This window comes from Cololabis saira, chromosome 10, assembly GCF_033807715.1.
Source record: "Cololabis saira isolate AMF1-May2022 chromosome 10, fColSai1.1, whole genome shotgun sequence".
Lineage (NCBI taxonomy): Eukaryota > Metazoa > Chordata > Actinopteri > Beloniformes > Belonidae > Cololabis > Cololabis saira.
Window position 1 is genome coordinate 23,966,035 of NC_084596.1, and position 16,709 is coordinate 23,982,743.

General features: G+C 38.3%; 1 protein-coding gene across 3 annotated transcripts in view; it reads right to left on the reverse strand.

Annotated features, from left to right (window-relative positions):
• Window positions 1-588: 588 nt before the first annotated feature.
• Window positions 589-16,709, reverse strand: part of kcnab1b (potassium voltage-gated channel subfamily A regulatory beta subunit 1b) — a 48,285-nt gene continuing 32,164 nt past the window's right edge. For 2 of the 3 annotated variants that reach the window (XM_061732173.1, XM_061732172.1), the window contains exons 5-15: window positions 16,432-16,511; window positions 15,920-15,964; window positions 13,010-13,054; window positions 11,700-11,743; window positions 7,815-7,901; window positions 3,878-3,963; window positions 3,147-3,267; window positions 2,953-3,047; window positions 2,682-2,802; window positions 2,032-2,120; window positions 593-1,934 (exon numbers count right to left, since the gene is read on the reverse strand). In XM_061732173.1, the coding sequence (XP_061588157.1) occupies window positions 1,845-1,934; window positions 2,032-2,120; window positions 2,682-2,802; window positions 2,953-3,047; window positions 3,147-3,267; window positions 3,878-3,963; window positions 7,815-7,901; window positions 11,700-11,743; window positions 13,010-13,054; window positions 15,920-15,964; window positions 16,432-16,511 (903 nt within the window). In that variant the 3' untranslated portion in view covers window positions 593-1,844. Of the gene's footprint in view, window positions 1,935-2,031; window positions 2,121-2,681; window positions 2,803-2,952; window positions 3,048-3,146; window positions 3,268-3,877; window positions 3,964-7,814; window positions 7,902-11,699; window positions 11,744-13,009; window positions 13,055-15,919; window positions 15,965-16,431; window positions 16,512-16,709 lie in introns of all 3 variants that reach the window. The other variant, XM_061732170.1, reaches the window with a different exon arrangement.

Genomic DNA, 16,709 nt, shown 5'->3' on the forward strand with positions numbered 1-16,709 from the left:
ATATAGCGGGTATAGGTAATGGATGGATGGATGGATTATTATTATTATTATGACTATTATTACAGCTATTATTATTTTGTGTAACCTCATGATACTTCATTTGTTCTTTTTGTGTATTCTATTATGTTAAAAGGTGGGCAAGATAAGATTTATGCTTCAAGCCCAGACCTTTTCGGTCAAAATAATCACAATGTTGACCAGGGAAAACCTGTGGATGTTTGTTATTTTGTTTGTTGAGTTTTATGCTTGTGATTGACCGAAATAAATATGAACTAACTAACTAACTAACTAACTAACTAACTAACTAACTAACTAACTAACTAACTAACTAACTAACTAACTAACTAACTAACTAACTATACATAATACAAGATAATGATTTGACTATACACTTATATTTTAAAACAGAACATTACAGACGTTTCAATTCATTTTTTTCCTATCGCATTTTACAGCCTAAACAATACAAACAGTAAGTCAACAATAGATATCCTATGATTATTTCATTTATTTGACTTAGTTATGGGAAAAAATGTGTCCATGATTTTAAAGAAAAAAGCTGGAATTTATATTAGAAAAAAATAACTATACTGTGCAAAACATTTTACATTAGAATCATCACCTTTTTTATTTTATTTTTTTATTGTGATGCACAGATCTGATGAACAACACCATAAATATACATTTCAATGAACAGAACACAAAGAGATCCCCTTTACATAAAACTACACTTTGGGAGCAGTAGGGCAAAAACACTGCATGTTCCAAGTGCAATTACTGCAGGGCTCCATATGGTGTTCTTCTTTCTTTCTTTCTTTCTTTCTTTCTTTCTTTCTTTCTTTCTTTCTTTCTTTCTTTCTTTCTTTCTTTCTTTCTTTCTTTCTTTCTTTCTTTCTTTCTTTCTTTCTTTCTTTCTTTCTTTCTTTCTTCCTTTCTTTCTTTTTTGTCTGCTCATTAGCCACATGTCATTGTTTATTATCCACATCTTCCAATGGAGGGATCATCACCCAAGCTTCAACGACAAATGTTCTATCAACAACACAAATTAAATGAATCAGACCTAATAGCCAACGACAGAAAGTCTTGCTGAGTAAAAACAGTCGGTACAGTAGGAAAACACAGTCCTCTGCAGTATTTTTGCATTACTGGAAAGTAACATGAAAAAAAGAAAGTAAATAAAACATAAAGAAGGCTGAAACATATATGTATATCATCACTGATTCTTTTTAACAAGCTACAGACATAAAATGAACTAGATTTTTGTAACACCAGACACATTTTGGTACAGGCCATTTTATATGTGCTCATGGCACTGTCATAGGCTTCAGAAGCTTAATCAGATGCTTAGAGGTCATACATTTTTTTTTCACGTGCATTGAAACTCATGTATAATGGTGGATAATGATACGACATGAAGTGATATTTCTTTATTACCCTATATAATCTTTTTCTTCTGTTAATTACAGTTCAGCACCTTCTGCTCATTATGTTCCTTCTAATGAGTGGAAGAAGGAAGGAAATTCTCTCAGTGGATCCTCCAAATTTTAAATAGTCCAGTGGCTTGCTGCTATAGCTGTAGCATGCATGCTTTACTGTCAGGTAGCTCACGTTACCTTGATGAACGGAAAGAGCCAAGCAGAACACATTACTCAGTCACACACACACACACACACACACACACACACACACACACACACACACACACACACACACACACACACACACACACACACACACACACACACACACACAAGCACTCTTGGACACACACTTATGGTGCCATGGCTGTGAAGAGTGAGCTTTGATAAGCTTTTTGAGCATAGTTCACTATGCGGGGGTCCATCCTAATGGTGGTAGTCTTTTTTACTATGTGGGCGGTTGCCTAGTAAATGATCCACTTCTGTGGCAATACCTGCCGTAACCTTTGGAATCACCTGAAATACACAAAACAATGGAAATGAGATAAATGACAATTCTGTAAGACCAAATCAAATAATTATTTGAAACAAAAAAAAATGCTTGAAAATATACTTGAATTGCTCCCAGGTTTTCTGTTAGTTGGGTTGGATTGGAGGACCCCAGGAGCACTGAGCTCACTCCCTCGTTCCTTAAGCACCAGGCTACAGATCAAGATCACAATATTAGTCCTAGAAAGCATTCATATTTGTATTGACCTCTATTGACCTCTACCATGCACACATTATTACCAAACGGTGCAAAACGTTTGTCAAACGCAATTATTTACCAATGATGTAGTGTTTTCTTCATATTCATTTTCATTTGAGCAAGTTATTGATCTGTCCACTCTTCTGGACATCATGCAGTCCTTTCACAAATGAATCGTGACTAGCTAAAACTGTATTTTTACCGTCAAGTATATTTAATCGATCACTTGACCGAATATTAAAAGAAACAGGATAATGTTCATGATGGATTTAAGTATTAAATTAAATAAATATAATTTAAATGGCAATTTTCTTGAATGCAATGCACTTAAAAATGGGGGTTGACTGGTGATGTCCTATGAAGAGGCTTATCTGCAACTAAACCATCCAAACTCATGCAGACACTAGAAAAAGGCCTTTGAATAGCAGGCCGATGTATTGACTACTGTGCATGACCTTGTTGAGGAACCCGGGCTGAAATACATTAACAGCTGTAAACAAAAGGTTTGTTTTTACCTATGGCTAGCTGTGGCAAAGTACATCCAAGTTTCTCCGCAATATGAGTCAGTTCTTTTAGTTTTGCTTGCTGTTTTCTCCCATCCTCACTCATTATCTTCTCCCTTAACCACTGGTATGGCTGGAGAGCAGTAAAAGAGGAAACATCTTAACAGCACCTCAAAATCAGGCAAAAATAACTTGAACAAGATAGTTTTGTGAATGTTTAATCTAGATCATCAGTTCAGATATAACGCTCTGGAGACATGGTCCAAGGAAATTTAATCTGCACCTTCATTGCAGCTCTTGAGGACTCTGGGATGCCGTTCTCGTACTTTCCAGTGATAATTCCACAGGCCAAGGGTGACCAAGAGACGACACCCACACCTGTGTTCACACAGTGATTACTGAGCAACAGGGGAAGATAATCTCTAACTATTCTATATGAAAATGTTTGACAGCAGGGGAAACCTACCACACACCTACCTATTTTGTGGTAAAGCTCTGGAAGCTGAGTTTCCACTTTGTCTCTCTGGAAGAAATGATACTCAGCCTGCTCACACACCGGAGGAATTAGGTTAAACTGCCTGGCCACAGAATATGCCTCCTAGTGGGAATAGGAAACAACCCAGATGGTGAAAAATATTGAAGAAGAAGAATTGTGCCAAAACTGACAGTTATGTTTAAAGCCTTTTATCCTTACACTGCATTAAATATGATGTAGTGTTTTCACATAATAGGTCATATTAGATTCATTTAAATGCTTTTTTTGTAAAAAGAAAACTGGGCATATTTCACGGGAATGATTGAAAGAGAGTCAGTGGAAAGAGAAAAATCGTTTTAATATAGTCTTATTGAATCAAACTGAACTGAATTAAATGTCACTTCTTTGATTTGCAGTGGGAAATGACATCCCAACGAGTTAGGTAAAATTAATGTATCTTATATTTACTTAGGTGATGTTTAATTTATATATGTTTATAGGACACTAATATTATTTTAAACTATAACCACTCTCTTTATTACGTGTGCCTTAAAAAACATCTTTGCAGTGATAAGCAAAGCAGTTTTGTTTACGGATGTGCTTTAAAGTTTTAAATAAGCACCTGCAATTTTACAAAAGGGAAAACAAAGAAATAAATGTCAGCGTACAACTGGCTCTCATTTATCTTATGTTCCCTGTTGCGGAGTGCTTACCGTCTTTTTTAATTACTTACCATAATCTCCATGGCAGACCAGCGAGATGTCCCCCAGTACATAGCCATCCCTTGGTTTATCACATGAGTCATTGCACGCACTATCTCTGTGAAAGAAAATGATTTAAGAGAGCATGAGTGTATTGTTTATAACTGATAGCGGATGGCACTACAAATGCAGCGTGGAAGAACATTTATTGCCAGGAAGTTTTACGGAAATATGCTCGCTTCTTTCAGAAGTCATGGGTTAGTAGAAATTATTTACTTGGCTCATAATATTTGATGTGTTCGAATGCAGAAGGAGTGAAATGAAAAGACTTTACCGGCCTTGGCAGAATGTTGGTCTTGCTGGACAACAAATCATAACAAGTTACGAACCGAATGAGCAGCCACATGACATTCAGCCATTTGTGTGTTTATGCCAGAGGATGTAGTGATGTTGTTTTATGTGATGGAGGTAAGTAAAATAGTGTTTTGCAAAACACTTAAAAACCTTTTTACTTTGTCAAAGTAGATTTTTAGGTGAAGGACATCTAACTGAAGGAAATAGAGGTAGTATTTTGCATAACTATCATTTATATGGCATAGATAGATAATACTATAGTTGCTAAAAAAGAGGACAACAAGGCGGCATTGCAGTTATTGAAGCTACTGCTTCATTATCACAATGCAAAAAATCGTAGACGGGAGAGTGAAGATGAGGATAAAAAACAGAGCAAAGTGTGATTTTCTTTTTTAAAAAGTGAATGATTTTCATTGGTAGTCCTCATTTTGTACCAAAGTGTAGTTCAGTGAGAGACAGAGAGCTAGTCTGTGTGGGTGAAGCAGGTGGGAGAATAAGGAATAACAGTAAATCTGCTCTGGAGAGGTGGGAGGGGGGATCTGGAGGGATGTAAGAAGGATAGAAGGAAAAAATGTGTATCAAGTAAGAACCTCAGATGTGAACATACTTCATAACAGTTTGTACATGACTTATCAAGTTCAGAGCCAGGATGGAAAGAAGACTTGATTCACAGCAACATCAATATCCTCACATAAAGCTACTTTCCACTAAGCCATAGTGAGTCATAATCTCCAACAGCATAAACCACACTGACTTTAGAGGACAGGTGAGATATTTAGCAAACAGCATAAACTCTGCACTCTCAATGAACCCTGAAACAGGTGGATGTGGGTGATGATTTCAGTGAATGCATATGCATGTGGGAGAATATACTTTTATTATTATCCCCCATATGCAAGCCTAATGCACAATTTAGATGAAAAGATTGGGATGAGTTATGCGCCCAGCAGTTCATTTGTGTATAGTACAAAGGCTTGCAACAATAGTAACAGATTTGAAAACTGGCTCTGTACAATGGAAACAAAATCCACCTGCTAACATCTCCAGAGCTCACTCATTTGTATGCACACAACAGCAACTTGTTTGGCTGTTAGCCAGTATCTGTCTGTCCTTGAGCCCTCTCACAGCAGCAACACGCCTCTGAGTCTGGAACATTTGGTCATTTTCAGCAGCAGGTATGGCAGTGTCCCTTCTGCACAGTGCAGCAAAGATGGTGTAAAAACAAACACAAACAAACAAAAAACATTCAACACACACTATCCACATCTGTTTCCTTTCCTCATTTTCTCCATATGTTAATGTTTCTCTCACATTCATTGGAATGGAGAGGAAATAAAATTGCCTCAAATTAACTTGTCAAATAAATTGGAACACTGTCTTGGACAGTCTGCTCTGCAGGCTATGGTCTATCTATTAATATAATGAATTGACATGACATAGATTCTTCTCCTGAAAGCACCGTCCCATCACATCTGCTGTAATGAGTATTTCTTAAATGACACAGTTTTATGACGTGTTAGATGAAATGTCAGCTTAGGGAGAACTTCTACACACCCTCATCTTTGTAGCTGACAGCCTCAACAGTAAAGAGGTGTGCAAGAAATGCAAGACGGATGAGCAAATTGCAAGGAATGTCGAAGATGTATACTGTATGTATGATACACTGACTCTGTCCCTGCAAAGGAAAAAAAAGAGACAATAACTTGTAGTGAGACACGGTTGGAGAGGAGGGTGAGTGGGGGGAAGAGATGATGGAAACGGAGGCAGACTTCTATGCCATGACATCACTTTTTATGTGCCGGAGGGGGGCAGACACAAGCTGTCTCAGACCAAGTCGGATGTAGTTAAAGTAAAAAAAAAACACAAATGCATGCAGATGTGCCTGTTGGTTAGCATTAACTGCCATTTTTATAACACATGGGGAACGCAAACGCTTACTCATGTATTTTACTGATGCAGACATAAACTATTACAATATATACAGTGCTGTTGCTTAAGCACTCGGCGAATATCCTGAAGCCATCTAATACAAATTTGTTTGGTAGTACATGAATTGCTGATAAAACAAAATATGACCAGATTTAGATAGGTAATAGAGTTAGAAGGAATCTCAATAAAAATGTTCAGGAGTGTTGCATTGTCAGTGCTTACTGAGACCACTTTGGTACATTTCATGCATATGCAGTTTTTGTAGCTGATATTAACTGGAATCTCAAGCCCAAGCATGATTACGCAACCCCCCAACCTAAGAGGTAGAGTGAGGCTCTTTGAAATAAATCCTGTTCCCTTTCTTCCCCAAAACATAGACTATATGTGTTCATAGCTGATAAAAGCAATTGTTAAACTTTATCAGTGGACAGTGCTTATTTCCAAAATGCACCAGCTTACTTACAATTTAATTTTCGAAAATTCTGATGCAAAATTTTGCCAGGAGGATGCAGGAATGACAATCTTATGCTTATTTTGCTTACTCTGCTAGCCATTTGTGCATGTTCATAATCTGAAAAATCCTTCTGAAAGTCTTTTGAAGGGTTTAAATATTCAGCCTGCCAAGAATAGTTCATGGTTGATGAAATTCTTGGACTGTTTTTCACAGAAATCCTACGTAAAATAGTATACAACCAAAATAAAACATAAATGTTTTACTTTGTTCCTTTTGGAAACCACTTAGTCTACATTTTGACTAAGGGTGCCAACATTTTAGCATATCACTCTAATTGCAATTACATCATTTTCATCTGGCATGTTTCCCATCATTCTGTCAGATGCTTAATCAGTTAATCTTTCAATCAAATGAGATTTTTTAGACATCACTTGTCAACTGTTAAGTGTTGTTATTTGCATGACCAAATTATTAGAAGGTTTGACAGAGAATACTGCAGGGTTTATCTGCCAATCACAAGCAATAACAGTGACAGCGAGGCCCCTGGAACGATAAGTATGACAGATTGGCCTCCCACAGTCAGCTGCCTCACACGGGAGGAAACACGGGGGCAAAGGAGGAGAGAATGGAAAAGTGCTATGGACGATCGGTGGCACACCATTCCTTCAGTGAAGCACTACCTGTGGATGAGGGTTTGTGTGAAAAGAAAAAAAAAGAGTCCAAGATTCTGTGATCGTGACATCAAGACAAAAAAGTAATTTAAGAACACACTAGGAATCCTAAAAAGCAATGAATGATGGCAGAAGGTAGACATGTAAGAAGGGCTGCACTAGAGCGTTGAAGGAACTGAGCACACAGCAGGGCTCATATCTAATGAGACCAGCCCAAAATACACCAGTCACTCCCAGAGGAGCCAGATAATCCTTCTTCTGAAAAGCTGGGTAGGCTCGGAGCTGGTGCATCTCAGAGACCCTGTGGATCCTAGTGATCCCGCAGAGACAGAAGAGAAATAGACTGAGATTGGCAGACAAAAATAGAGGACAAGAGATGAAGCAAGTTTGTCAGATTACTTGTAGTGTATGCGTAAGTGCCCAAGGAAAACCATTCCATTTGACCGCAAAGGCCATGAGTATCAGAGAGTATTTCTCACCTTAATTTGTTGCAGACCATCATATATTGTCATTACCTCATCCCTCCACAACCCCCATGAGCTCTGGTCAGCCATCACTCACCCTCCATGGGAGTATTGCCGTCTGCCCGGTTGGCAAAAACCACATCCACATATTCCAGCTGCATCCTCTGGAGGGAGCCCTTTAAACCTGAAATGAAGAGAGTTGGAATATATTAAGGACGCGTTTGGTTGGAAAAACCAAAGAACGGCATTTGATAAGAGTCATGAGTTTTGAGTACTTTCTGCAATGCCTGAATTGACTTACACATGCAATTATTGGTGGAATCTACCCGAACTTTGCATAGAAATCACCTTCAACTTGTGGATATAACTCAGTCTAATTTGTTAAACTATTCATTTGACAATTTTAAGAAGATAAGCTCCAGCAAAGACTTTATACCAAAAATACATTGCTTTCAATACACTCAACCCATGGTAATCCCTGCTTAACTGAGACAAGGTGACAGAAAAGGTCTCTTAAAATATTTGTTAGGTCAGAGAAAAAAGGATGAACAGGGCAAAGACAATCCTGACAGGTTAACCTTTCATAAATATGGAAAAAAATGACAGTTGACAGTCACATGCGACCCGAGCCCCTTCTGGCTGTGTCTTGCTTGTCACATATTATGATCCAGTTTGCTTTGCATGCACATCTGATTTGTCATATTTAGTCAGGTACATCTACGTCTGCAAAGTCTTTTTGCCAAAATTCCACACAACTTGCAATCCAGTTTAAACCCAGCATTTAATTTGAAAACAGTTCAAAAGCAACACGTAAAGTGTAAACACTCCCAATTGGTTTGATATATGCTAATATCAGCAATGTCTTTGGAATGGTTGGTGGCTGTAGACCTGGGCCTGCTGGGCCTGGGGTCTTTACCATACAAACTGATCAGAAACCATTCGTAACACTCTATCTCCTCGTATGGAGACTCAGATTTTGGCTCAGGCTGCTTTGATTCAGTTTTATTAACATCCAAGTTCCATGTAAAATTGTAATCTCAGCAGACACACTGTCTTTTGCACCTTTGCCAACCATGGCCTACAAGACTGAGCAGCAGCTGGAGGGGGAGTGCAGAGCCTATCTTGAGAGCAGGGTTGAAGGTCTGCCAGCTACACAGGCATTAGTTGACCAGATTAGGAATGCACAATTCTCGGACAAACTCTGACAACAGAACCAAAACAACGCAGTGACCAGCGTCTGTGGCTGAAAAAATTCTCCTGAAAACCCTCAACAGTGCCAAATCAGAACTGTGATTGGGTTTATAACCAGACTGGAACACCTCAGAATATTGTACTCTTCTAAAAAAGTAATCAACTGGTAGGAAATAATTTTCTTGAGAACTTTTAAAAGGAAAGGAAGTTTAGAAATGGACCTAAAATGTTTTGAAATATGGAGGAATCTAAGCCAGACTTCTTAATTAATGGTGTTACTACCGCATGCACAAAACTTGAAAGTACAATCCCATTCGGTAAACTGCTATTAATATTATTGACCATTTAAGGTTCCAAGTTAGAAAAAACCTCTTTAAAAAGATAAGATGGAATTGGATCATTAGGAGACTCGGAAGACTTCACAAGACTAATTATTTCCTCCAAAGAAGAAAGACAACTAGATGCTTGTTTTTCTGTCCTATTACAGATTCTTCTGTTCACTTGGTGTGCTGAGTACATTGCAGTTTAATTTGCTGAGTAATAATTATACCAATACCAAAGGCCAGTGGACATTCTGGCATCCTACACTGTATTAGAGACAAAAAAGATGAGAGGACTGAGGCAGAAATCAGCACCTCCTGCTGCTTAGGATTTACCCTGGACTCCCTTCAATGGGAATCTGCATTTGACTGTCCAACATCAGGGTCAGGTCTCCCGTTCCTTATAGACTCACAGGATCATGGTCCCAAGGAATGTTTCTGTGTTCCTCCTTTGGGAGGCAACTCAAAGGAGGAGGATTACAGTCATGCATGCTGTTTCTGCCTTAGCACCAGGCACAGCTCTTTCACATTTCTGTCAGCTTTTGCAAAAGCTGTGTACTTATTTAAACTGTGTCTGATGTGTGAGGGTCTGGCTGTAGCCTCAGTTATTACTAACGTCTTCTGTAAATAACTAGTTGCTGCATCCACACACTCGCAGATTTTAAAAATGTGAAATGCCAGTCAATCTTGGTCAAGTATTATCGAATTTTCTGTAAGCTGTTGCGAGTTTACTTACTTTAACTTTCCTGTTACCAAGACTCACTGGTACCCAACCACAGCACAGCCTACTTATTTGTCTGCTACAATAATAATGGATATCTTGTCAAATCCACTTAATCTCAGACCGCAAGCCAAACTAAATAAACTCCAATAACATCACTAACCTGAATTAACCAAAATGATTTACGATAATTATCCAGATTTTGGGCCCAAACCTCACCCATTACAATGTTTAATTGAATGCAATTATTTTGTAAGGTTGCATGAAATAAGAACTTGTTCCATGTTTTACACTATAAGCTGTGCTCACACTCTGTTTGAGGGGTGTAAAAAGCATCACATTTGTACAATCCTCGATCCCTGTTGCATAGATATAAGCTATTGCTGTTAAGAGTAACAAAACTATTCAAAAAGAGATATGTGATCAGAAGAAAGGGTTGCAATCAGTATCTGTTGAACTAGATCAGCCTCCATGAACAAAGAATACCAGATGAGGATTGAAACGCCCCCTCATGAGACTCGCAAAGGAGGACAGCAGACATAGAAAAGTAAGTGTGTGACTATGGTTGATTAGTGCCAGTAGCTTCTTCGTCACCCACTAATCCCAATTGAAAGTTATACGCTCCCTATACCACTCTTAGAACCACTGATACTTTCTCCTGTCATCCATACTCCCACAATCACATAAACACCCTCTACAGTACATGGATCTTTTCTGAGCCTGCACTATCATCATGAGCAGTTTCTGCTGTTGGATTAACTCAAGTTCACAGGCTGTGAACAGGGTCTATTTTTGGAACCAAGAAAAGATGTCGAACTGCAAAGCTATTCTACTGGCTGTGCTGAATAATGTATTTAAAAATGTTGGGTACGAAAGTTCCTTTCAATGCTGAAACCATCATGCAGTTTAGTAAAAAAAAATTGCTGAACAGACTTGCCAGTTCTTGGAGAAACTTTGAGATTTTCCTGCATTGTTAATCTACAATGTTAAGTTATGTATATCACCTTATCATAGCAAGAACATGAAGCATAACTAATCAAAGGCATTTGGTATAGAGGACAGCGTTAGCAGACGTTTTAATCACCTAAAGCATTAACCTCAACGATGGTGACGGGGAGCTATCTCTCACAAATTATATCATTAACAAGTGAAGTAGGTTTAGTTAATTGATGATATGGTTTTTCCATTCCCGCGTGGTCTTTTGCTCAGTGCAACCTTCTTTCTCTCTGTCCCCATCCCTATGTGCTATAGCCTTTCTTTTGTATTCTCCATCCCTTGTTTGGAGGGAAAGTTGTAGAGCCTGTAGTGAATGCTAATAACATGGGAGAGAGCTGAGTCACTGAAAAAGGTGCATTGCGCTATAGACTGTCGAGTTTAGTGAGAATGAGGAGGAGAAAGTTTTACTACTTGAAGCTTAAGTGAGGCTACAATTACTCACAAAGGGCCAAAGAGAACAAAGAGAACAGCATGTATATTACAAATATTGCCAGCAGTAAGGTGAAAGAGTTTGATAGAAAGACACATGGAAAGGTACTGCAGATGAAAAAGGATGATGTCGAAAGGTGATGTACTGCTGGTTAACACGGTTTTCAAACTGTGCCATGTCTACATCAAATACATGAGAGGAAGTGGAAAACGGGCTGGTGAGAGAGGAAGGAAAGTCATAAAAAGGAAGAGGTGTGACAGGGCTCAGGGTGATGATGGGGGTGATATGTAGAAGAGAGCAAATGAGAGGAAAATGACTTGTTACCTTCAATTATATGTTTTCTGTTGAGGCCTCTCTCTGTCTCTGCTCTGCAACAGGAGAGAAGGATGTGAAAAGAAGTCTCAAAGACAAAGGCTGATTCAGTACATGGTGTCGTAGAACACCTCAAACCAAATGTTTCCTATCATAGCCATTAGATGCAGAACTCTAAGACTATAAACATTTACATACACAGATATGCTGTCTACATTACTGCAACACATCTTGTTATCGTCCATATGAAATGCTTTGTTTCTTTAAGGGTAGCCCTCCTGAATGTCCATTACTGCTCTGATTGGTCAGCTGATTTGTCAGAAATGGTAGAGTGCAATGCTGCTGCTCATTCTTTAAAGTCAGTTTACTAAATTAGCCAGAAGGCAGGTCAGGCTCACCTTAAATATGTCATGCGGATGTGGACAAACTAATGAAAGAAAAGCCTGGACTACAATTAACTTGTTTCTGTCAATTTAGGAGCCTTGTCGTCTGCGGGACAGAAAAACTACCTTTGTTGTTTGCTTCGGGCTTTGCAATTCCCCAGACTTAGACAGGCACAAAACAACTACAGAAAACAGTAATAGGGGAGGGAAGAAACTCAAAGCATACGTTGTCCTGTCTAACGAGCCCTTATTTTTCTGCCTGTGTGACAATCCTTTATCCTATATCCATCTGCATTTTAGTTTTTGTATTGGTTTCAGTCTCCTTGTCAGATTTTCTCCGTTTGTGTGCAAATAACAATGGATATGCATCAGAAGACATCTATCAAATATGCAAATAGCTCACTCAGTTGTGGGTTAAGTAGTTGTTTTCTAAATTCATCAGGGGTGGAAAGAAAGCTGAAATATATTGATCTTAGTCGGAGATGAGCTTAAATTAAATTCACAAAATCCCTCTTGGGCCCTAGTCTACTGAGCTACATCAGACTAAAAGAAAACCAGAGGAAGATTGTGGATGGACTGGTGGATGTCCTGCTTCCCTAAGTAAAAGCCTGGAGATGTTTAGAAAGAGGAGGAAATTGAGTAATGTAGACTGAACACCGAATATTTCAGCATGACAGCGAAACGGAGATGACCTTTAGCTAGAGGGCTGAGAATGGTGAAGAAAGTAAACAAAAGGGAGCTAGAGAGTGTCTATGCTGCCATGATTTTAAAGTGTGTCGTCAAAATGTGGTTGCATGCTGTTTTCCAAAAACATGTTAATCCCATATCATGGTAAAACAAAAGTTTGAGGTCCTATTATTTGTTGATCAGATGTTCTCAAAATAAGAAGAGAAAAAAATCCACATAAACATACAAAAACATGTTTGCACACACACTTACTTTCCTCCCCAGTAGAGCTTCGTGGTGATCACTAAGCTGGATCTCCTGATGGAAGACAGAGACACCAAAAAGCCAAAAAGTTGTTTAAAGATGTTCCCAAAAATATATATTTACATAAGCATCACAGTGCCCATATTCGTGGATGTGAACATGTACACAAGTCAGTGAGACAGACAAAGAAAAGCTCAACAATAGTGAAGTGTCCTTCAGTGACCTTAGATCCTCAGACGTGAGAAGTGAGAAGTGACAGACATGCTGTGCTCCTTTTTCATCCACACATCCACAATGAGGTATTACAGAGGAAGTCTTGGCTTTGAACTTTTACAATATAGCTCACTCAGCATCAAATAATTTAAATAGAATGAGAATTGGGGGCGGGGGGAAACAGGCAAAGAATAAGCCTTAGCTGCCCAGAAGTGGCATGTGGGGTATGCTCATGCATATAATCCACATAATATAAAAGTTATGTATCATTCAAATAAATCTGAGGTTCACTCAAATGGAGAAAGAACTTTTGTCTGCAGCACCTGCTTAATTTAACATACAGAGCTCTGAATAATAGATTTCATAAAGGTGTTCATGAACTCGTGTTTATTTTCCACATATGATAAAATAGATGAGATGGATGCACCCACTGCACCTTCCAACACTTCATCTCACGATGTAGGAGGCTTGAAAGTGGAAACACAGAAACATTTTAAGAATAATTATATTGCAATAAATATATGGGCAGAATAGTTTGGGCTGTTTGATTAAGGCTTCTTTATTTCAATAACACGAGAGTGAAAAACAGCAGTGTTAACAAACAAAAGGCCTCCAGCACAAATCTGGGGAGCTAAAAAATAAATAAAGGAATGATACTGGAACTTATTTATTTATGTATTAGCTCATTTATTTTTCCTTTCACAAAATGTAGTTAATTTTAACCAGTACAGTTCAAAGAAAGTTAATGTTGATGTAAAGCACTTTGAATTACCTTGTGTTGAATTGTGCTATACAAATAAACTTGGCTTTGCGTTGCCTTGCATTAATGCCAACCCCCTATTTAACTTTGAGGTGATCCAAGATGTGCATTATTAATTACTCAGTGGACTGCTTATCTTTTATTTATTTACTTTTCCACCATTGCGTGATTGAATGTTTTGCTTTTTAATTGAAATGTTTTGATTTTTAAATTATTATTACAAAATGTAGTACTTAGTGCCCTCTTCTACCATTATCATCAGTTGAAAACCTTGAATTCTTTAACATTGTGCTCTTATATAAGAATTAGCTTAATGACTAATCTAATGTCCTACAGAATTATAAGAGCAAGGTTAGTCATATGTGCAAAACCTTTCAGATTCACAATAGACTCAAAGTAGCATATTTCAATTTTCCTTATTTACTTTACTGTGGAGGTGCAGCTTGCAGCTTATACATCTTGCTGTGTGATGAGGCTCAAAATCTCATTATGCTGCTCTGAAGAATTGGTGTATGTCTCGCAATCTCATCACAATGTGACAGTTTGATGACTGCATGACAATGTACACATTTGACACTAAGAAGGAGGGAGGGGATGGCGGGAGGCATCAGTCGCCCTCCACCTCCTTCACTGTCTAAGACACGACAATCTTAAAGACACACCATGCTCACTGTTTTTCTTAGTCCTGGCATTTTTATACTTATAGTTCCTTACATTAGCATTTTTCTCTTGTTTTTTAATGTTTAGATTGTGACAGGTTAAAAACATATATAATTAGTTTTAAAAAACAAATGATAAAATAATAAAAAATATACTGTAGATGTTATGATTTTATACACTTATGGCTGTGGTTCGAGACACAGAGCTGTTTGTCAACTAGACTAAGACATGACGGGAGTGTCTGTGAAGTGGTAAAAGTTTTCTTGTTTTTAAATGAATTCATCTATCATTATTCTTCAGTGGACTGGATGCCTGGCCAAGTTATGCACCTGCCTTTCACCCAAAGCACTGTAATATTAAAGCTGTCATAAAGATTATTTGTGAGTGATGTTACATTCGGGTATTATAATGGATTGCTGGATGAGCAACAGGAGTCTGGAGACTAAAACTAATTGGTTAGGTTAAGGATAAGAACAGTTTTCAGCTTCAAATATATCCTTTCACAACCTTAACCCTGTGTGTCCCTAAACACTTTGGGTCTTCAAGAGGTTGGCAGCAGAACCTTTGGGTCCTTTAGTTTGGAGGATTGGAACTGTTCATGCACATCTTATGGATGCTCGATTGAATTGGGATGTAGGGAATCTGGAGGCCATTTCAGTACCTAAGGCTTTTTATGTTATTATCTCTCAAACCACTTTGTGCCATTTTTTTTTTTTTTAAATGGAGGCTTCGTCTTACACTTACACTTGTAGTCATTAGAGACTGCCAAGGACATGTGTGTTAAAGTGGGTGGAGGCATGAGTCAAAGTAACATGAATACAAGGCTTCTAAGCAGAACATTGCACTCTAATGAGATTAATTGTGTTATTAATTTCACCTTTCATTTTGTGTATGCTTGGTTTCTAGGAAAAGGTTGGAATATTTTTTAAGACAATGATACACTTCCACCATTGCTGTAGCACGTTGGTCCTTACCACTTCTACTCTAAGTGACCTCATGCAGCCTTAACATCCATAGAGAGCTGGATTTTCTAGCATCTTTGTAATAACCGTAGCGCCAGGTTTATCCTCTAACATCAGTGCCTGACCTCACTAATACCTTGGTGACAGAATGGGAGCAAATCTCTGCTGCCAGCCTCCAAAATCTTGTCGAAAACCTTCCCAGAGGAGCAATTTCTCTAATAGTAGCAGATTGAAGTTCATGGATTTGAAATGGGATGTGCAGGATTTAATGTATTAAAATGTTGACAAAACATATTGTCAGGACTTAAAGAAAACACACTTTACCTCCAGCACTTTTTCTTAATGATGTTTCCCAGGATTATCTCTGCTCTGTGAATAAATAAATAAATACATAAATGAACAAAAGCTGAAACAATGCACACAAAAAATAATGAGATTAGATCTCAGCGTAAACCTTATCTACCACACATCTACTGCACTGATTAAAAACCGGAGGAAATACAAGATAAAGGATGAATGCTTCTTAGACTGTATGGTTGAGACTCACCGGCAGCCTTGAAATTAATATTCATATCATTACAGGTGTAACATGTCTTGCATTACTCTATCAGGTGAAGCATGGCCAGGAGATTAGCTATCGACACAAACATCCGGTGATGGTTAAGATTATTTAAATCCCTTTTGAGACACAAAATCTATTCATTGCAGGCTTGTTCAAATGCATCATTGCTACTTTGGGGTTATGCCTTGCTGACATCTGATTTTAAATGGAGATAAGAGCAGGCATGACCAGAACAATGCTGTGAAAATGATTCCAAATGGGAGATATAACTTACTTCCCCCCGGAGTAGACCTCGGCTGTGTCGAACAGGTTGACCCCACTCTCATAGGCGATAGTCATCAGCTGCTCTGCCACCTGACACAGGCCAGAAAAGTTTTCCTCAATGTGATGAAATAAACTTTACTAATTATTACCCACACTACTCTTCAAAAAGAGGAGAAATTCCCAGGAGAAGTTGGAAAGTAAATGTGTTTGCTGGCTAGATACACATGGTCGCTGGCTGCTTGTTGATTAAAGTTGTTTACTGTACAATATGCTCTCCAGACTCTTTTG